General features: G+C 39.9%; 3 protein-coding genes and 1 pseudogene across 3 annotated transcripts; all 4 read right to left on the minus strand.

Annotated features, from left to right (window-relative positions):
• Positions 1 to 1,697: 1,697 nt before the first annotated feature.
• Positions 1,698 to 2,724, minus strand: LOC125150030 (olfactory receptor 7G1-like). The gene has a single exon (XM_047829343.1). The coding sequence runs from the start codon at positions 2,649 to 2,651 to the stop codon at positions 1,698 to 1,700; it is 954 nt and encodes a 317-aa protein (XP_047685299.1). The 5' UTR covers positions 2,652 to 2,724.
• A 7,043-nt stretch (positions 2,725 to 9,767) lies between these two features.
• On the minus strand, positions 9,768 to 10,793 carry LOC125149944 (olfactory receptor 7G1-like). The gene has a single exon (XM_047829154.1). The coding sequence runs from the start codon at positions 10,791 to 10,793 to the stop codon at positions 9,768 to 9,770; it is 1,026 nt and encodes a 341-aa protein (XP_047685110.1).
• A 4,217-nt stretch (positions 10,794 to 15,010) lies between these two features.
• Positions 15,011 to 15,947, minus strand: LOC125150064 (olfactory receptor 7G1-like; annotated as a pseudogene).
• Positions 15,948 to 19,855: 3,908 nt separating this feature from the next.
• On the minus strand, positions 19,856 to 20,887 carry LOC125149939 (olfactory receptor 7G3-like). Its single transcript, XM_047829143.1, has one exon. It carries the CDS (start codon positions 20,885 to 20,887, stop codon positions 19,856 to 19,858), a length of 1,032 nt encoding a protein of 343 aa, XP_047685099.1.
• Positions 20,888 to 21,202: the final 315 nt, after the last annotated feature.

Genomic DNA, 21,202 nt, shown 5'->3' on the forward strand with positions numbered 1-21,202 from the left:
GAGAAAATCAACTCTGCACATACAATAGAGCCTCAATAAGATGAACAGCCAATTTATCATCAGAACCATGGAGGCCAGATGGCATTGGGATGACATATTTAGAGTGCTGAAAAAAACTGTCAACCAACAACTTCATATCTAACAAAATTTTTCTTCCAAAAATGAGGGAGAAGTAAAACATTTTCAGAATAATGAAGCTGAAAGAGTTCATTACCCCTAAGCCTGCTCTACGAAAATATCTACAGATTCTTTCAGGTTAAAGTGAAAAGACACTACACAGTAATTCAATGCTGTATGAAAAAAATAAAGATTTCTGATAAAGATAAAGGCATGGACAAATAAAAAACAGTACTGTATTTTTGGTTAATAATTCCAGTTTTTACTTCCCATTGGTTGTAAAAAAAATGTAAAACATTTTAAATCTATACTATTGGCAACAATGGATAAATATTTAATTTGTGACACAAAGAAGAAAGGACCAAGCAATATAAGAGCAGAGGTTTTGAGCAGAGGTTTTGCATGCTATTGAAATAAAACTGGCATGAATTCAAACTATATTTTTATAAATTTAGCATATAAAATGTAATGCCCATGATAACCATAAAGACAATTATTTGGATATATTCCAAAAAGACAACGAGATGGATCCCAAAATATTTCTACAATAAATCAACAAGGAAGAAAGGAGGGCAATCATGGAAGAAATAGAGAACATAAAAAGGTATCAGACATAAAATAAAATTTTTCAAGGAAAAATTAAGTATCTCCTTATCAATAAGTATGTTAAAAGTAAGTAATTAAACTCTCCGATCAAAAGGTAGAGATTGGAAGAAAGATAAAGGAAACAAGATGTGAATGGGGCATCTGGGTAGCTCAGTTGGTTAGCATTAGACTCTTGGTTTCTGCTCAGGTCATGATCTCATGCTTTGTGAGTTCCAGCCCCACGTCGAGCTCTGAACTGACAGTACAGAGCCTCTTTGGGATTCTCTCTCTCCCCCTCTCTCTGGCCCTCCCCTGATTCTTTCTGTCTCTCTCTCAAAATAAAGAAATAAACATAAAAATTTTTAAAAAAAGGAAACATGATGTGAATATAGGTTGTTTATGACACTCACAATGGATCCACAAACAGTAATAGGTTTTAAATGAAAAAATAGAAAAATAGACTCCAGCCAATTCGTTGCCAAAAAAGAACTAATATCAGAGAAGAAAAATAGACTTTAAGTCAAAAATATTAAAATTAACAAAGAAAATAAAATGGAAAATAAATAGATACACAGAGACAGGGATTAAAAGGTCTATAATCAAGATGATATAACAATTATAAACATACATACACTAAACAACAGGGCCTCAAAATACATGAAGCAAACATGACAGATGTGAGGTAAGAAATACACATTTCCACAATAATACTTAGAGACTTCAATACATCACTTTCCACAAAGGTTAGTGCCCTTGGATAGATCAACAAGAGAGAACTTGAAAAACAGTATAAACAAACAAAACCAATATATGTAAACATTCCATCCAACCACAGTACAAGACCCATTCTTCTCCAGGATAGATCATCTCAAGGCCACAAAGCAAATTTCAATAAATTTAAAATATTGAAATCGTACAGTGTCTTTTCTGACCATCACAGTGTGAAGCTAGAAATAAGTAAGAAGGAAAAATGGCAACTAACAAGTATAGGGAAATTAAACAACACACTCCTGAAAAAACAATGGTATCTTACCCATGAGTTTCCTCAAGGCTCCCTTCATATCCCTGTTCCTCAGGCTGTAGATGAAAGGGTTCATCATTTGAGGGACAACAGTGTACATCATTGAAAGCACCGCAGTGTTTCTGGAAGAGTTAGTAAAAGCAGAACTAATGTACACCCCCAAACCTGTCCCATAGAACAAAGACACAACTGACAGGTGAGACCCACACGTAGAAAACGCTTTATACTTTCTGCCCACGGATGGCATCCTCAAAACAGAGGACACTATCTGAGTGTAAGAGAAAATGATTCCACACACAGGAATACCACCGAATAGGCTAGTTGCAAAATATATCAGGATGTTATTGACGAGGGTGTCAGAACAGGCGAGCTTGATGACCTGAACAACTTCACAGAAGAAGAGAGGGATTTCGACGTCTCTGCAGAAGGTCAGCTGCAACACCATCAGACTGTGCATCAGGGCATCCACAGTGCTAATGCACAAGGAGACTAGAATCAGCAGGCCACAGAAGCGGGAGTTCATGGTGACTGTGTACCTCAGTGGGTGACAAATGGCCACATAGCGGTCATAGGCCATTGCCGCAAGAAGAAAACTTTCCAAACTAGCAAAAACTAGAACAAAGTAGATCTGGGTGAGGCAGCCTGCATAAGTGATGCTCTGACTCTGGGCCTGGATGTTCACCAGCATCTTTGGGATCGTGGTTGTGCTTAAACAGATGTCAGTAAAGGACAGGTTGGAGAGGAAGAAGTACATGGGGGTGTGGAGGTGGGAGTCCAAGGTGACGGCCAGGACGATGAGCAGGTTTCCTAGGATGGTGACCAGGTATATGGACAGAAACAGAATAAAGAGAAAGGGCTTCAGTTCTGGATCCTCTGTCACTTGCATAAGAAGGAATTCGGAAACTGCTGTTTTGTTGCTGGGTCCCATGTTGTCGATGAATCTGATGGAGAAGGTGGAGTGACAACACAATCACATGTGTGTTTTCTAGACCAGCAGGAGGAGCATCACCAGTGACAGACACTGTCTTAGGATGGGACAGAGACTAACAGAGAGGATTAAGAAGAAGGTGCCGTCTGTATGCATGTGATTCTGTTCCTTTAACAGAACCTGAAGCTGATACACCAGAGTGTCATCCATTGTTAATTCCCACAAGGATCAAGAGGAGGCCAATTCAACTATTGCACTAAATATACCATTTTGATTATTTGAAACATTTGGTAATTTTATGAAGAGAAACAGACTGGGGAGGCAGCTGAAGATTCTCTCTGGATCCCCAGAGACCTCGGAGGCAGGCAACTCAGATAATATACAATTACATCGAGAACCAGGAATAGGAAGATAGGTAAACTTTACCAAATTTCCTGTCCTCTCACTGCCACAAAATTGTAAGTAAATGCCACAGACTTGTTTAACAGTCATCCTGGGGGCGCCTGGGTGGCGCAGTCGGTTAAGCGTCTGACTTCAGCCAGGTCACGATCTCGCGGTCCGTGAGTTCGAGCCCCGCGTCAGGCTCCGGGCTGATGGCTCAGAGCCTGGAGCCTGTTTCCGATTCTGTGTCTCCCTCTCTCTCTGCCCCTCCCCTGTTCATGCTCTGTCTCTCTCTGTCCCAAAAATAAATAAACGTTGAAAAAAAAATTAAAAAAAAAACAGTCATCCTGTTTTGTTTTGTTTTGTTTTGTTTTGTTTTGTTTAAAAAGCAGATTTCTACTTAGGAAGAAATGGTCCTGGCCATACTAGAGAGTGGATACAACATTAATTAATGGAGACACCTGAGTATTGGTGCAAAGTACAAGGAAACATATGAAGAATGTCATAGGCAGAAGGACCTTGGATAAGTTGGTTCTAATCATCTAATACATGTACTCTCTTCATGGCTTCCCTTGGATGAACCTGTAGTAAAACATCTGCCTTCATTTCCAAACACTGATGTAGGTTACCTGGCTGGTATCACAGTGTAATAATGATTGACATTACCCTCGAATGCACCATCTGGGAGATTTGTACTCAGAAAGGGCAGAGGGACTGAATGAGACCTAAGCTCCTGAGCAAGATGCATCATCTATGGGGAGGAGGTTCAGATATGCCACTACTTTTCATAGGAAGGATTGCTGAAATAAGTAAGTGGTCACATGCACAGTGTAGTCTCTGTATCCCTAGAGATTCAATTTCCAAAGCTCCTCATTAGTCAAACAATTTTATTGTCACTGAGACCCCAGGGCAGTGCAAATCCTTCAGGACCAAAACTCTGGAAGGAAGGACTTCCCTGACCCTGTGTGTCCAGGTGCACACCATGTAATTTTCCTCACCTATGTCTGCTCATCTCCATTTCAAATGCTTGGTAAATGACACACCATCCTTCTCTAATTGGATAAGAGTCTTCTTGTCTTAGTTGTGGACAAAGACATTGCTCTCTAATCAATGACATCAAGAATTTTGGTACCTATTTGGGATGTAAGAATACAGTGTGCAAGTTCATATATCTATTATATATATTTTAATATATCTTAAATATTATATATTTTATGCTATATTATATGTATATATTTAAATAAGATTTTTAGATTTAAATTCAAGTTATTTAACATACAGTGTTATGATGGCTTCAGGAGTAAAACCCAGTGATTCATCTCGTACATAAGACACCCAGTGCTCATCCCAACAAGTGCCCTCCTTACTGCCCATCACCCATTTAACCCATCCCCCCACCCAACTCTTCTCCAGAAACCCTCAGTTTGTTCTCTGTATTTAAGAGTCTCTTACGGTTTTTCTCCCTCTGTGTTTTTATCTTATTTTTCCTTCCCTTTTCATATGTTTATCTGTTGTGTTTCTCAAACTCCATATATGAGTGAAATCATATGATATACGTCTTTCTCTGACTGACTTATTTCACTTAGCAGAGTACCCTCTAGTTCCAACCATGTTGTTTCAAATGGCAAGATTTCATTCTTTTTCATCATTGAGTAGTATTCCATTGTGTATATATACCACATCTTCTTTATCTACTCCCCAAGTATGTTAACTTGAATATAAATTTTAAAAAAATAAAACAAATAGAGCAACAAAAAAAAGGAATGCAGTTCTGAAACACGCTAAAACACGGACAAACCTTGAACACATCATGCTAAGTGAAATAAGCCAGATGCAAAAGTACATGTATTTTATGATGTGTCTTATATGAAATATCTAGAGTAGGAGAAATCATAAGAGACAGAAAGTAGACTAGAGGTTGTCAAGGGCTGGTTGTGTGACATTAGAATGAGTTATTGCTAAATGGCTACAGATTTTCTGTTTGATTCTGAAAAGCTGTGAAAATAGACGCAATGGTTGCCCAATATTGTGAATGTAATTTTGCCATTAAATTGCATACTTAAAAATCATGAAAGTTGTGTATGGTGTACAAAGTGGTCCAGTTTAATTCTTTTGCATGTGGCTGCCCAGTTTTCCCAAGACCATTTGTTGAAGAGACTCTTTTTTTCCCATTTTTTTTTTTTAGTTTTTATTTAAATTTCAGTTAGTTAACATATAGTACTATATTAGATTCAGGTTCACAATACAGTGATTCAATAATTCCATGTATCACCTGGTGCTCATCATGGTCCTCATCACCTATTTAACCCAGCCCCACCCACCCACCACCTCTCTGGTAACTACCAGTTTCTTCTCTATACTTAAGAGTCTGTTTCTTCAAAACAGATGAACAAAGGGGAAGGGAAGCAAAAATAAGATAAAAACAGGGAGACAAACCATAAAAGACTCTAAAATACAGAGAACAAATTGAAGGTTTGTTCTTTGTAAATGGGCAATGGGCATTAAGGAGGGCACTTGCTGGGATGAGCACTGGGTGTTATATGTAAGTGACGAATCATTAAATTCTATTCCTGAAATCATTATTACACTATATGTTAACTAACTGGGATTTAAATTTTTAAAAGAAGAAAAGTAAAACAGAATAAATGAGTTTGTTTTTCGTTTGGCCTCTCTCCTTTTTCCCTTTGCTCATCTGTTTTATTATTTTTTTTAATGTTTTTATTTTTGAGAGAGAGACAGAGCACAAGTGGGGGGAGGGTCAGAGAGAGAGGGAGACACAGAACCCGAAGCAGGCTCCAGAGTCCAAACTGACAGCACAGAGCCTGATGTGGGGCTCGAACTCACGGACTGCGAGATCATGACCTGAGCTGAAGTCAGACACTCAACTGACTGAGCCACCCAGGTGCCCCATCATTTGTTTTATTTCTTAAACCACATGAGTGAAATTATATGGTATTTTTCTCTGACTGACTTATTTCCCTTAATATAATGTTCTCTAGCTCCATCCCTATTGTTGCAAATGGCAATGCTTCATTCCTTTTTATGACTGAGTAATATTTCATTGTATTCTTTATCCACTCATCAGTCAATGCACGCTTGGGCTGTTTCCATAATTTGGCTATTGTAGATAATGCTGCTATAAACACTGGGGTGCATGAATCCCTTTGGTTTAGTATTTTTTGTATTTTTTGTTAGTAGTACAATTGCTGAATTATATGGTAGTTCTATTTTTAACTTTTTGAGAACCTCCACACTGTTCTCCACAGTAGCTGCAAAAGTTTTCATTCCCACCAACAGTGCAAGAGGGTTCCTCTTTCGCCACATCCTCACCAACACCTGTTTCTTGTGCTGCTGATTTTAGCTATTGTGACAGGTGTGAGGTGATATCTCGTTGTTTTGACTTGTATTTCCCTGAAGGTCAGTGATATTGAGCACCTTTTCATGTGTCTGTTGGCCATCTGGATGTCTTCTTTGGAAAAATGTCTATTCATGTCTTCCGCTTATTTTTATTTGGATTATTTAGTTCTTGGGTGTTGAGTTTTGTAAGTTCTTTATATATTTTGGATACTAACCTTTTATCAGATGTGTCATTTGCAAATCTCTTCTCCCATTCCATAGGATGCCTTTTAGTTCTGTTGTTTTCTCTGCTATGAAGAACCTTTTTTATTTTGATGAAGTCTCAATAGTTTGTTTGTGCTTTTGTCTCCCATGCCTCAGGAGACATACCTAGAAAGAAGTTGCTACAGCCATTGTCAAAGACGTTACCGCCTGTGTTTTCCTCCAGGACTTTTATGGGTTTAGGTCTCACACTTAGTTCTTCAATCCAGTTTGAGTTTATTTTTGTGTGTGATGGAAATCCTAACCACAGCAATCAGAAACAAAAAGAAATAAAAGGTATCCAAGTCAGCAAGGAGGAAATAACTTTCACTATCTGCAGATGACATGATACTCTAAATAAAAAACCCAAAAGACTCCAACAAAAAAGTGCTAGAACTTATAAACAAATTCAGTAAAGCACACAAAAACAATGTACAGAAATCAGTTGCATTTATATGAAGCAATAATGAAGCAGCATAAAAAGAAAATAAGGAATTGATCCTATTTACAATTTTGTTTTGCACTAAAAACAACAAGATACCTAGGAATAAACCTAGCCAAAATGGTGAAAGACCTAGACTTTTATAACTATAATATACTGATGAAAGAAATTGAAGACACCAAGAAATGGAAACACATTCCATGCTCGTGGATTAGAACAAATATTGTTAAAATGTCTATACTACCCAAAGCAATCTATTCATTTAATGCAATCCTTATCAATATATCAACAGCATTTTTTCACAGAAGTAGAACAAACAATCCTAAAATTTGTATGGAACCATAAAAGATCCCATATAGCCAAAGGAATTCTGAAAATAAGTTAAAAACAGACAGGGAGGCAAATCATAAGAGACTCTTAAATACAGAGAACAAACTGAAGGTTACTGTAGGAGTGGTGGGTAGGGCAATGGATTAGATGGGTGATTGGCATTAAGGAGGACACTTGTTGGGATGAGCACTGAATGTTATATGTGAGTGATGAATCACTAAACTCTACGACTGAAAGCAATATGACACTATATTTTAACTAACTTGGATTTAATTAAAATTTATTTTATTTTATTTTTTATTTTTTAAAATTTACATCCAAATTAGTTAGCATAGAGTGAAACAATGATTTCAGCAGTAGATTCCTTAGTGCCCCTTACCCATTTAGCCCATCCCCCCTCCCACAACCCCTCCAGCAACCCTGTTTGTTCGCCATATTTATGAGTCTCTTCTGTTTTGTCCCCCTCCATTTTTATATTATTTTTGTTTCCCTTCCCTTATGTTCACCTGTTTTGTCTCTTAAAGTCCTCATATGAGTGAAGTCATATGATTTTTGTCTTTCTCTGACTAATTTTGCTTACCATAATACCCTCCAGTACCACCCATGTAGTTGCAAATGGCAAGATTTCATTCTTTTTGATTGTAAAATGAAAAACAAGAAAGAAAAGCAACACCAGTGGCATCACATTTCCAAACTTCAAGTTACATTACAAAGCTGTAGTAATCAAAACAGTACAGTACTAGCACAAAAACAGATACAAAGATCAATGGAAAAGAATAGAAAACCCAGAAATGAATCCACAACAATATGGTGAATTAATCTTTCACAAAGCAGGAAAGAATATCCAATGGAAAAAACAAATGGTGTTGGGAAAACTGGATGGCAACGTGCAAAAAAATGAAACTAGACCACTTCCTTATACCATAAAAAAAAATAAATTCAAAATTATTAAAGACCTGAATATGAGACCTGAAACCATAAAAATTCTAGAGGAAAACACAGGCAGCAACCTCTTTGACACTGGCTGTAGCAACTTCTTTCTAGATATGTCTCCTTGGAAAAGGGAAACAGAAGCAAAAATAAACTATTGGGACTTTGTCAAAATAAAAAGCTTCTGCACAGTGAAGGAAACAATCAATTAAACTAAAGGGGAACCTATGGAATGGGGGAAGATATTTACAAAGGACATATCTGATAAAGAGATAGTATGCAAAATATGTAAAGAATTTCTAAAACTCCACCCCCCCCAAAATAATCCAATTTAAAAATATGCTAGGTGAAATAAGTTAGAGAAAGACAAATATCATGATTTCACTTGTATGTGGAATTTAAGAAACATAACAGATGAACATAGGAGAAAGGAAAGAAAACTAAGATAAAAACAGAGAGGGAGACAAACCATAAGAGAAGTTAAATACAGAGAACAAACTGAAGGTTGCTGAAGGGGAGCTGGGTGGGAGGATGGGCTAAATGGGTGATGGGCATTAAGGAGGGCACCTGTTAGGATGAGTCCTGGGTGACACATGTAAGTGATGAATCACTAGGTTCTACTCCTAAAACCAATACTATGCTGTATGTTAACTTGAATTTAAATAAATTTTAAAATTTTTTTAATGTGCAGAAGACATGAATATACATTTTTCCAAAGAAGTAATCCAGATGGCTAACAGACATATGAAAAATTTCTTAATATCACTCATCATCAGGGAAATACAAATATCTTTATTATTTTGGCATTTTACAATCAGCATTACTTTGTCTTAGTAGAAACGATGGCTTCCTCATTGATCAGGATCAAAGGTGTAACTAAAATCTCGAACCACTGAGATAATCACATAATAACAGTTTTGTAGACAATAAAACTGAGCATAGTGAATGTTGATGTTACCCTGCACTGACACAGTTTACCAGTGACAGGTATCAGGAATTACTGGAGTATGAAAGAACAGCTCCTCCCATGTCTCACAATTGGTTTGTCTCTGGAGTATAATCCACATGGCCCTAACCATGAGATTAGGCAGAATCAAATCTCTGCTATCAAACACAAGCTTGCTTGATCCTTTTCCTGACCTATCCAACTTCTCCCACTTCTCTTTTAACATTTCAGTATAACCCTTGCCTTGGGACAGCTTGTGAGGAACCTACCAAAAACACCAAGCTTAGGAATGAAAACTTATTTTTGAAATACAACAGAGCTATACAAAGAACAAATCAAATTTCAACCCAAAATTACAATCAAGTTGCCCATGATGTTACCTAGTCAATTTAGAAGAAGTTGGTGATGCAAGAATCAGACATTCAGAATCACCCAATATTTCTGTCACTTTGATTCATTCTAGAAACGCCAGTCCACACAGATAACACAGTCACAGAAGAGAAGTTCTACTTATCAGTTTCCTCAAGGCTCCCTTCATGTCCCTGTTCCTCAGGCTGTAGATGAAAGGGTTCATCATTTGAGGGACAACAGTGTACATCATTGAAAGCACCGCAGTGTTTCTGGAAGAGTTAGTAAAAGCAGAACTAATGTACACCCCCAAACCTGTCCCATAGAACAAAGACACAACTGACAGGTGAGACCCACACGTAGAAAACGCTTTATACTTTCTGCCCACGGATGGCATCCTCAAAACAGAGGACACTATCTGAGTGTAAGAGAAAATGATTCCACATAAAGGAATACCACCGAATAGGCTAGTTGCAAAATATATCAGGATGTTATTGATGAGGGTGTCAGAACAGGCAAGCTTGATCACCTGAACAACCTCACAGAAGAAGAGAGGGATTTCGACGTCTGTGCAGAAGGTCAGCTGCAACACCATCAGACTGTGCACCAGGGCATCCACGATGATAATGAACAGGGGGAGTAGAATCAGCAGACTACAGAGGCAGGGCTTCATGATGACTGTGTACCTTAGTGGATGACAAATGGCCACATAGCGGTCATAGGCCATTACTGCAAGGAGACTACTTTCTAAACTTGCAAAAACTAGAACAAAGTAGATCTGGGTGAGGCAGCCTGCATAAGTGATGCTCTGACTCTGGGCCTGGATGTTCACCAGCATCTTTGGGATCGTGGTTGTGCTTAAGCAGATGTCAGTAAAGGACAGGTTGGAGAGGAAGAAGTACATGGGGGTGTGGAGGTGGGAGTCCGAGGTGACAGCCAGGATGATGAGCAGGTTTCCCAGGATGGTGACCAGGTACATGGACAGGAACAGGCTGAATAGGAGGGACTGCAGTTCTGGATCCTCTGTCACTTTCATGAGAAGGAAATCTGAAACATGTGTGTCATTTCTAGGTTCCATATTGGTGATTAATCTGATGGAAAAGATAGATTTAATCAAATGTGTGTTTCCGAGATTGGCAGGAGGAGCATCACTGGAGGCAAAAACCATCTTGGGATGGGATGGAGACTAATAGAGAGGAATAAGATACGGGTGCCTTCTGTATGTGTATTATTCTGTTTCTTTAAAAATGAAAAAGACTGAAGCTGATATAGTAGAGCATCAATAATTGTTAAGTCTGGAAAGGATGACTAGGTAGTCATTTTTTACAACTACATTGTTTATGATGTTCTGTTTCTTAAAACATTTGGTGATTTTATAAAAAGAAACAAACTGGTGAGGCAGCTTAAGAGTCTGTCTGGATCCCCAGAGATGTCATAGGCAGGCAACTGAGATAATACATACATATGTCAAGGTGAACTTTTCCAAACTTCGTGCCCTCTTACCACTTCTAAACTGCAAGTAAATGTCAGAAAATTTTATAGCAGTCATCATGTTTTTTGAAAGGCAGATTTCTATTCAGGAAGAAATGGTCCTGGCCACACTCGAGAGTGAATATGATATTAGTAAATGGAGCATTAATAAAAAGCATGAGGAAACACGTGAAGAAGACAACGGACAAACGGGAGGACCCTGGGTGAGTTGGTTTCAATCATGTGGTGTGTGTGCTCTCTTCACAGCTTCCCCCGGATGAACCTGTAGTCAGACACCTGCCCTCATTTCCAAACATTGAGTAAGGGGTGTTAGGTTACCTGGTTGGCATCATAGTGGAAGGATGACTGCCATCTCTGATGTACCGTATGGAAGATCTGCCCTCAGGAAGGGCAGAGGCATTGAGTGAGACCCAAGCTCCTAACAAGACAGATCATCTATGGGAGGAGACTCAGCTATGCTACTACTTTTCACGGGAGGAATTGTTGAACGAGATGGGCACAGGCAGATTGCAGTCTCTGTATCCCTGGAGGTTTAATTTCCAAAGCTCCTCATTAACCAAGAAATTTTATTGTCACAGAGATCCCAGGGCAGTGTAAATCCTTAAAGACCAAGACTCTAGAACGGTGGAATTATAGATGGTGCTTTCTTGACCCCATAAGACCAGGTGTACACCGTGTCCATCTGGGTCTGTTCATCTCCATTTCAATCCTTTGCAAATATAGGTACACCATCCTTCACTAATTGAAATGCAGTCTGCTTTTTTTTTTTTTAGCTATTAATGAAGGGATCTCTATCCAAAGAATGACATCAGTAAGTCTGATACCAATTTTAGTTGTGAAAGTATAGTTCATATATATTGATATAAATAATACATTTAAAACCAAAAACAGTAAGATACCTAGGAATGATGCTAACCAAAGAGGTAAAAGATCTGTACTCTGAAACTATAGAACACTTATGAAAGAAACTAAAGAGGGGTGCCTGAGTGGCTCGGTCGGTTAAGTGTCCGACTTTGGCTCAGGTCATGATCTCATGGTTCGTGGGTTCGAACCCCACATCAGGCTCTGTGCTACAGCTCAGGGTCTGGAGCCTGCTTCAGATTCATTCTCTCTCTCTCTCTCTCAAAAATAAATAAACATTAAAAAACAATAACTATAGGGGCGCCTGGGTGGCTCAGTTGGTTGAGCATCCGACTTCAGCTCAGGTCATGATCTCACAGTCCGTGAGTTCAAGCCCCACGTCAGGCTCTACGCTGACAGCTCAGAGCCTAGAGCCTGCTTTGGGTTCTGTGTCTCCCTCTCTCTCTGCCCCTCCCCTGCTTATGCTCTGTCTCTCTCTGTCTCAAAAATAAATTTAAAAAACATTAAAAAAAAATAACTATAACAAAATGAAGCAAATTGCTGAAGCCAGCGGCAAAAATATGTGAGAAGACAAGACTTAAGAATATATAGGCTATATTAACCCATGTAAAATATGAACACAATGATAACAGTTAAATCTTGTGGAGTACTTGCTACATGTCATGCGTTGTCCTAAGTGTTTACAATGCTTTTGAGGGTAGACTCATCAGCAGGAGTTACATTTCATACAATCAGTAATTATTTTTGCCACACCAAGGTTACATTAAGTGGATGGCATACAATCCTATTCTCAGGGAATAGATTAAAGGGGATATATTCAGGATGATTCCAGGCAATGTCAAGTAACAATAGAGCCAGAGTTCGACAGACGTCTGTCTTCGGGCATCATATCTGGATAAGATGCCTGTATCTGTTGCAGCCATCAGTGCCCGTGATGGAAACAAGCCCTAGACACAATCACCACATGGAAAAAAGAATAATTTTTCCTCTATATTCCCTTCCTCTTAAGTAGTTATCAAGAATATATAACATTTCTGGGGCGCCTGGGTGGCTCAGTCAGTTGAGCGTCCGACTTCGGCTCAGGTCATGATCTCACAGCTTGTGAGTTGAAGCCCTGCATTGGGCTCTGTGCTGACAGCTCAGAGCCTGGAGCCTGCTTTGGATTCTGTGTCTCCCTCTCTCTGCTCTTAACCCACTCGCATTCTGTCTCTATCTCTCTCAAAAATAAATAAACATTAAAAAAAATTTTTTAAGAATATATAACATTCCAGGGGCACCTGGATGGCTCAGTCAGCTAAGTGTCCAACTTCGGCTCAGGTCATGATCTCACGGTTTGTGGGTTCAAGCCCCGCGTTGGGCCCTGTGCTGACAGCTCAGAGCCTAGAGCCTGCTTCGGATTCTGTGTCTCCCTCTCTCTGCCCCTCCCCCACTTATGCTCAGCCTCTCTCTCTCTCAAAAATAAATAAACATTAAAAAAAGTAATATAACATTCCTTGGCTAAAATCAATAACACAAGAAACCATAGGTATTGACATGGATGTGGAGAAAAAGAAACCGTCATGCACTGTTGGTGGGAATGCAAACTGGTACAGCCACTGTGGATAACAGTATGAAGATTCCTCAAAAAGTTAAGAATAGAACTACCCCATGATCCAGTAATTGTGCTACGGGACATGTACCGAAAAAATACAAAAGCACTAATTTAAAGAGATACACGCATGCACCCTGATGTTTATTGCAGCATTATTTGCAATAGCCAAATTATGGAAACAGCCTAAGTGTCCATTGATAGACTAATGGATAAAGGCATGGTATATTATATATATTATTATATTATATTTTTTATAGCATATCATATCATATATTCAAGGGCTCCATGAATGGCCAGATTCACAATTTCGACTTTGGCTCAGGTCATGATCTTGCAGTTCATGGGTTTGAGCTCCACATTAGGCTCTGTGCTTACAGCTCAGAGCCTGGAGCCTGGAGCCTGCTTCAGAGGAATGAAATCTTGCCATTCAGAGCACTTGAATATTATGCTAAGTGACATAACTCAGTCAGAGAAAGATAAATATGATTTCACTCATATGTGAAATTGAAGAAACAAAACAAACAAGCAAAGGGAAAAAAAGAGAGAGAGGCAAACTAAGAAATAGATTAACTATAGAGAACAAACTGATGATTACCAGAGGGGAGGTGGGGGGGCGAGATAGGCGAAATGAGTGATGGGGTTAAGAGGACACTTCTCATGATGAGCACCAGGTAATGTATGGAAGTGTTGAATCACTATATTGTACGCCTGAAACTAATATAACCCTGTATGTTAACTAACTGGAATTAAAATAAAAACTTAAAAATACATATATAACATTCTTTATTGCTTGTGTCTTTTAGAGGCACAGTTACTTTCTTTTAGCAGGAACAAAGGGTTTTGTTTTGTTTACTAATTAAGATAAATCATTTCACTATCATCTCAAGCCACTGAGATAATCAGATTATGGCAATTTTACAGATGATGAAACTGAGTGTAGTAACAGATGCTGATAGTGTCTTTGCACAGATACAGTTTACCAGTGATCACTCAGGCAATTGCCAAATTAGGTATAAAAGATCAGCTCCTCCTGTGTTTCACAGCAGGCTTACTTTCGAGGTGCAGTTCAAAAAGCATAATAATCTATGGAATTGGCAGAATTTTGTCTCTATGACAACAGACTTATTTGGATCCTCTCCATGATCCATCCAACTTCTTTTCTTCGAGTGTTCAAACAAAATCACTAAATGCCCTACCTTGGGTTCAGCTTTATGGACCTGACCAAAGAAACTGAGTTTGACAATGGAACTCATTCTTGAAACATCACAGAATTGTACAAAGAACAAATAAAGTTTCAACCCAAAGTTAAGATGAAACTACCCATCGTGTTCTATAGTCATTTTAGAAGAACTTGGGGATGCAAGAATCAGGCATTCTGGCTCACCCAATATTTCTGTCACCTTGACTCATTCTAGAAACCCCAGTCCACGCAGACAACACAGTCACAGAAGAGAAGTTCTACTTATCAGTTTCCTCAAGTCTCCCTTCATGCCCTGTTCCTCAGGTTGTAGATGAAAGGGTTCATCATTTGAGGGACAACAGTGTACATCATTGAAAGCATTGCAGCATTTCTGGAAGAGTCAGCAAGGGCAGAACTAATGTAGACTCCAAAACCTGTCTCATAGAACAAAGACAACTGAGAGGTGAGACCCACACGTACTTTATACTTTCCACCTGCTGGTGGCATCCTCAAAACAGAGGACACTGAGTATAAGAGAAAATGATTCCACACAGAAGGATACCCCCAAATATACTAGTTGCAAAATATATCAGGATGTTATTGATGAGGGTGTCAGAACAGGCGAGCTTGATGACCTGAACAACTTCACAGAAGAAGAGAGGGATTTTGAGGTCTGCACAGAAGGTCAGTTGCAACACCCCCAGACTGTGCGCCAGGGCATCCACGATGCTAATAAACAGGGAAATAAGAATCAAAAGGCCACAGAGATGGGAGTTCATAATGACATTGTACCTCAGTGGATGACAAATGGCCACATAGCGGTCATAGGCCATTGCTGAAAGAATACAACCGTCCAAACTTGCAAAAACCAAAACAAAGCAGATTTGGGTGAGGCAGCCTGGGTAACTGATGGATTTGCTCTGTGTCTGGATGTTCACAAGCATCTTTGGGATGGTAGTGGAGGTGAGACAGATGTCAACAAAACACAGGTTGGAGAGGAAGAAGTACATGGGGGTGTGGAGGTGGGAGTCCAAGTTAACAGCCAAGATGATGAGCAGATTTCCCAAGATAGTGACCAGATACATGGACAGGAACAGGCTGAAGATGAGGGACTGCAGTTCTGGATTCTCTGTCACTTCCATGAGAAGAAATTCTAGAATGCTTGTTTCATTTCTGAGTTCCATATTGTTGATGAATCTGATGGAAATGATGTGGTAACAAGGCAATGAAATGTTGATTCCTGGGCAAGCAGGAGTATCACCAAATGCAAGCACCATGTTGCGAAAGGAAAGACTTAAATGGAGAGATACCCTCTTTATGCATATTATTTTGTTATTTTGAAGAAAGATTTAAAGTTAGTAAAGCAACGAGTCAACATTTGTTAATTCTGGAAAGAGTTGAGGAGTTGTCATTTTTAAAATTACACTACTCATTCTGTTTTGATCATTTGAAACATTTGGGGGCATCTGGGTGGCTCAGTCGGTTAAGCATCTGACTTTGGCTCAGGTCGTGATCTCACAATTCATGAGTTCAAGCTCCACGTTGGGCTCTGTGCTGACAACTCAGAGCCTGAAGCCTGCTTTGGATTCTGTGTCTCCTTCTCTCTCTGACCCTTCCCCACTCATGCTCTTTCTCTGTCTCTCAAAAATGAATAAATGTTAAAAAAATAAATAAAAGTAAAATAAAATACAAAACCATTTGATAGCTTTATTACAAGAAACAGGTAATCAGACTGATAAGTCTATCTGGATCTCCAGCTCCTTCCACAGAGACCTCACAGCCTGGCAAAGAGATAAGGAATTAAAAGAGGGAAAATGCCCAAGCTACCTCTTGGTAACAATCACCGTATTTGCAAATGAGCATGTTCTTACTGAGAAGGAAAATAGTATTTCCTTATAGAGAGAGAATAGGGGACTGGCAGAATGATAACTATTTGGGGATTGGAGGAAAGATACAAGGGAACATGTCAACAAGATAGAAGACAGGAAGGAGGCAAACAGATATCTTGATTTTAATCCTTTTATGTATGTACTCTTCTCAAAGTTTCTGCTGGATAAACGTAGTAAAATACATGCCCTCATTTCCAAACACTATGGGACATCGGTTTACCTAGGTGACATCACTGTGGAATAATGCAGGTCGACTCTGCTAGCTGTTGAATGATAGAGACCAGAGCTCTATCCATAGGAAGAGGAAAGGGACCAATTGAAGCACCAGGCCCCTGGGCAAAAGGGATCATTGCTGGGATGAGACACAGGTATGCTGTGTCTTTACTGGGGCAGGGCTGTTGAGTGAGGATGTAACAAGTTATAGTCTCTGTGCCTCTGGAGGATCAATACCCAAAGCTCTTCATTAGCCAAACAATTATATTGTCATTCTGATCCCAAGGCAGTGCAAATTCTCTTAAGACTAAAACAATAGAAATGAGGAATTCCAGATGGTTGATCTTATGACTCTAGGTGTTCACCACTCATTTCTCTACCTGTTTCTGCTCACATCTATATCACAGAGCTTGCAAATGTGGACATGCCCTCCTTGGCTGAGTTCCAGTGTTCCTTTTTTTAAAGATAGAACCAATGGGGGCACCTGGGTGGCTCAGTTGGTTAAGGGTCCACTTTGGCTCAGGTCATGATCTCACAGTTTGTGAATTCAAGCCCCGCGTGGGGCTCTCTGCTGACAGCTTGGAGTCTGGAGCCTGTTTCAGATTCTCTGTCTCCCTCTCTCCCTGTCCCTCCCCTGCTCACAATCTGTCTCTGTCTCTCAAAAATGAAAAAATATTAAAAAAATTTTTAAGATGGAACCAATGGCATCTGTATGTAATCAATGATATCAGGAAGCCTGAGAATTGTAGGTGTGAACCATATATACATAATTCAGCCATAAGAAGGAGTGAAATCCTGACAGGTCCTACAATATGGATGAACCCTGCAAACATTAGTGAAGTGAGCCAGATAAAAAAGGACAAATATTGTATAATTTTAGTTTAAGGTACCTTGAATAGGCAAATTCATAAAGACAGAAAGTAGAATGTGGTTACCAGGGGAGGGAAGAAAAGGATTGATTTTTTATTGTGCTGGAATATATTAATAGGTGTGTCTGTGCTATTAAAATCATATTGATATTGGCAGGGTGAGCAAGATCTCATCAGGAAATATTTCGGGGAAGTTTATTTTCCCTGCTTTTTTATTCTTGTGATATTGAAAGAACATTTCTGAATTTTTATTTAATGAGTCCCTTGTTTTAGTGGCTCATTTGTAAAGTGCTTGAATTTCTTTTTAAACATTTTTTTTTAACATTTGTTTAGTTTTGAGAGACAGAGACAGAGCGTGAGTTGGGGAGAGGCAGAGAGAGAGGGAGACACAGAATCTGAAGCAGGCTTCGGGCTCTGAGCTGTCAGCACAGAGCCCGACGCGGGGCTCGAATCCACGAACCGTGAGATCATGACCTGAGCTGAAGTCGGATGCTTAACCAACTGAGCCTCCCAGGTGCCCCAAAGTGCTTGAATTTCTTAGTCTTTACCTTTTGGATTGTGCTCATTTTTTTTAAGAAATGCTTAATTTCTCTGTGGTAATAAAAATATTTTCTTATATCATCTTCTGAAATATTTAATCCCTCTGATTCTTGTGTTTAACGCTTTGGTACATTGGAATGAATTTTTGGGGGGGGAGGAGTAGTAGTATAATATGTATAGCATAAAATTTACTATTTCAGCCATTTTAAGTGTGCAATTCCATGGCATTAAGAATATTCACAGGGGCGCCTGGGTGGCGCAGTCGGTTAAGCGTCCGACTTCAGCCAGGTCACGAACTCGCGGTCCGGGAGTTCGAGCCCCGCGTCAGGCTCTGGGCTGATGGCTCAGAGCCTGGAGCCTGCTTCCAATTCTGTGTCTCCCTCTCTCTCTGCCCCTCCCCCGTTCATGCTCTGTCTCTCTCTGTCCCAAAAATAAATAAACGTTGAAAAAAAAATTTTTTTTTAAATAAAAAAATAATAAAAAAAAAAGAATATTCACAATGTTGTATGACTATTACCACTATCTTTCTCCTGAACATTTTTATCATCCCAAGCAGAAATTCTGTACCAATTAAATGATAGCTTTTTCTCAAAACAGCTTTCAAAAGGAAACTAACACTTTGACTTTAGCTCATGTAGCTGGTTTCAGACAGCAACAGAATTCATTCGTGTTGTTTTAAGCTGCCAAGCTTGTGGTAAGGTGTTACAATGGCAATAGGAAACCAATACAGGACACTTATCTCAATGTGGGCTCATGATAAAAACAATGCCTTCTGGATGTCTCCTTGGAATGATTATGTTTGTGTTGAAAAGAAACCCAAGGAGAGGCTGTTGGTTTTCGTTTCTGGGTCTGAAAGGTCTCTGCACTGTTGCAGGCATCAGGGACCACCAGGAAGACGACTGTAGGCAAAAGCCAACCCATGACAGAGTGAAATGCAGCCCTGTGGTTCTCCGTCTGGACCTCCAATATTCCTGAAGTTTTATCTATTTATTTATTTTTATATTTGAGGAGAGAGAGAGAGAGAGAGAGAGCAAGCAGGGCAGGGGCAGACAAACGGAGACAGAATCTGAAGCAGGCTTTAAGCACTGAGCTGTTAGCACAGAGCCCGACCCGGGACTCGAACTCAACGGGGCTCAAACTCACAAGCAGGGAGATCATGGCCTGAGCCGAAGTCAGACACCTAACAGACTGAGCCACCCAGGCGCCCCATCCCTGAAGTTTTTGTAAGGAAAGATAATTGTTTTTATCATCTGACCCTATTGGAGTTGAGAATTTTGCTTTATTATAGTTGAAGGCATGCATCCTCACTGATTGAGTTGAAGTATCTCACACCCCCTCCAAATATAAACTAATATAATCATGCCAATTTTATGGACGAGGAAACCGAGTTTAAAGAGTTAAAATAAATTGTCAAAGGTCACATGGCTGTTTCAGCAGAGGTAGGATTCAAACCCAGCTGGTCTGATTCCAAAATTCTTACCCTCACCACTTGGCCTCTGGTTTCATATATTCAATGTTGGTCAGGCTTTCTGGATCGCACGTTATTTCTCTTTGTCAAATTGCAGCAGTGTGTGTAAGCCCAAAGCAGCTGACACATTAATGGGAGGCTGATATTCTAGAGATGAGCTTCCTCAAAGCCCCCATCATGTCCTTGTTCCTCAGACTATAGATAAAAGGGTTCATCATGGGGGTGACCACGGTATACATCACTGATACTATTGCACTCTTCCGGGAGGAGTGAGTAGCTGCAGAACTCAGGTATACCCCAAAACCTGTCCCATAGAACAAGGAAACAACTATTAAGTGTGACCCACAGATGGAAAATGCCTTATACTTTCCACCAGCTGATGGGATTTTCAGAACAGAGGAGACAATTTGAGTGTAAGAGATAATTATCCCAGAGAGAGGTACAACACCCAACAGGCTGGTCACTAAGTACACAAGGATGTTATTGATGAAGATATCAGAACAGGCAAGCTTGAGGACATGAGCTAATTCACAGAAAAAGTGGGGAATTTCCAGGTCTGTGCAGAAGGACAGCCTCAGTGCCATCAAAGTGTGGAGAAGGGCATCCAGAACACTAATGAGGAAAGACAGCAGAACCAACAGCCTACAGAGCTTGGGGTTCATGATGGCCTTGTACCTCAATGGGTGACAGATGGCCACAAATCGATCAAAGGCCATCATTACCAGAATTCCATTTTCTAATCCAGCAAAAGTCAGGACGAAGCAGATTTGGGTGAGGCAGCCTGGGTAACTGATGGATTTGCTCTGTGTCTGGATGTTCACAAGCATCTTTGGGATGGTAGTGGAGGTGAGACAGATGTCAACAAAAGACAGGTTGGAGAGGAAGAAGTACATGGGGGTGTGGAGGTGGGAGTCACACACAATGGCCAGGATGATGAGTAGGTTCCCGAACACAGAGACCAGGTACATAGACAGGAACAGACAGAATAGCAGGGGCTGCAGTTGTGGATCCTCTGACAGTCCCAGGAGGAAGAATTCTGTAGTAGCTGAGAAGTTTCCTGATTTCACGTTCCTGAGGGGTTTGATAGAAAAGATGGAGGTGACAAGAAAACAAAACTTAAGAGAAACTTTCTTAAATACATCTATCAGTTTCTCCTGCATCCCTGTCTCCCATCTCTTTTCCTCTCCCTTTCTTGCTTTGCATTTCCCTCAACACTTACACACACACACACACACACACACACACACACACACACACACCATCCTGTCTCAAGTTCTTATATTCTATCAATTCTTTGTCAAGTAGAGGTACTTAACAAGTAGAAAAGAGGACTGAAAAGTCCTGTTAAGATGCCTCCAAGTAAATAATTCTAGAATAAAATCATTGACGGGGTGCCTGGGTGGCTGTCGGTTAAGCGGCCGACTTCGGCTCAGGTCATGATTTCGCGGTCCGTGAGTTTGAGCCTCGTGTCGGGC

The sequence above is a fragment of the Prionailurus viverrinus genome, chromosome A2 (genome assembly GCF_022837055.1).
Source record: "Prionailurus viverrinus isolate Anna chromosome A2, UM_Priviv_1.0, whole genome shotgun sequence".
In the NCBI taxonomy this organism is placed as follows: Eukaryota; Metazoa; Chordata; class Mammalia; order Carnivora; family Felidae; genus Prionailurus; species Prionailurus viverrinus.

Bases quoted from the DNA above. Each gene is read 5' to 3' on its own strand.
- LOC125150030 (XM_047829343.1), bottom strand. From the start codon at position 2,651: ATGGGACCCAGCAACAAAACAGCAGTTTCCGAATTCCTTCTTATGCAA.
- LOC125149944 (XM_047829154.1), bottom strand. From the start codon at position 10,793: ATGGTTTTTGCCTCCAGTGATGCTCCTCCTGCCAATCTCGGAAACACA.
- LOC125149939 (XM_047829143.1), bottom strand. From the start codon at position 20,887: ATGCAGGAGAAACTGATAGATGTATTTAAGAAAGTTTCTCTTAAGTTT.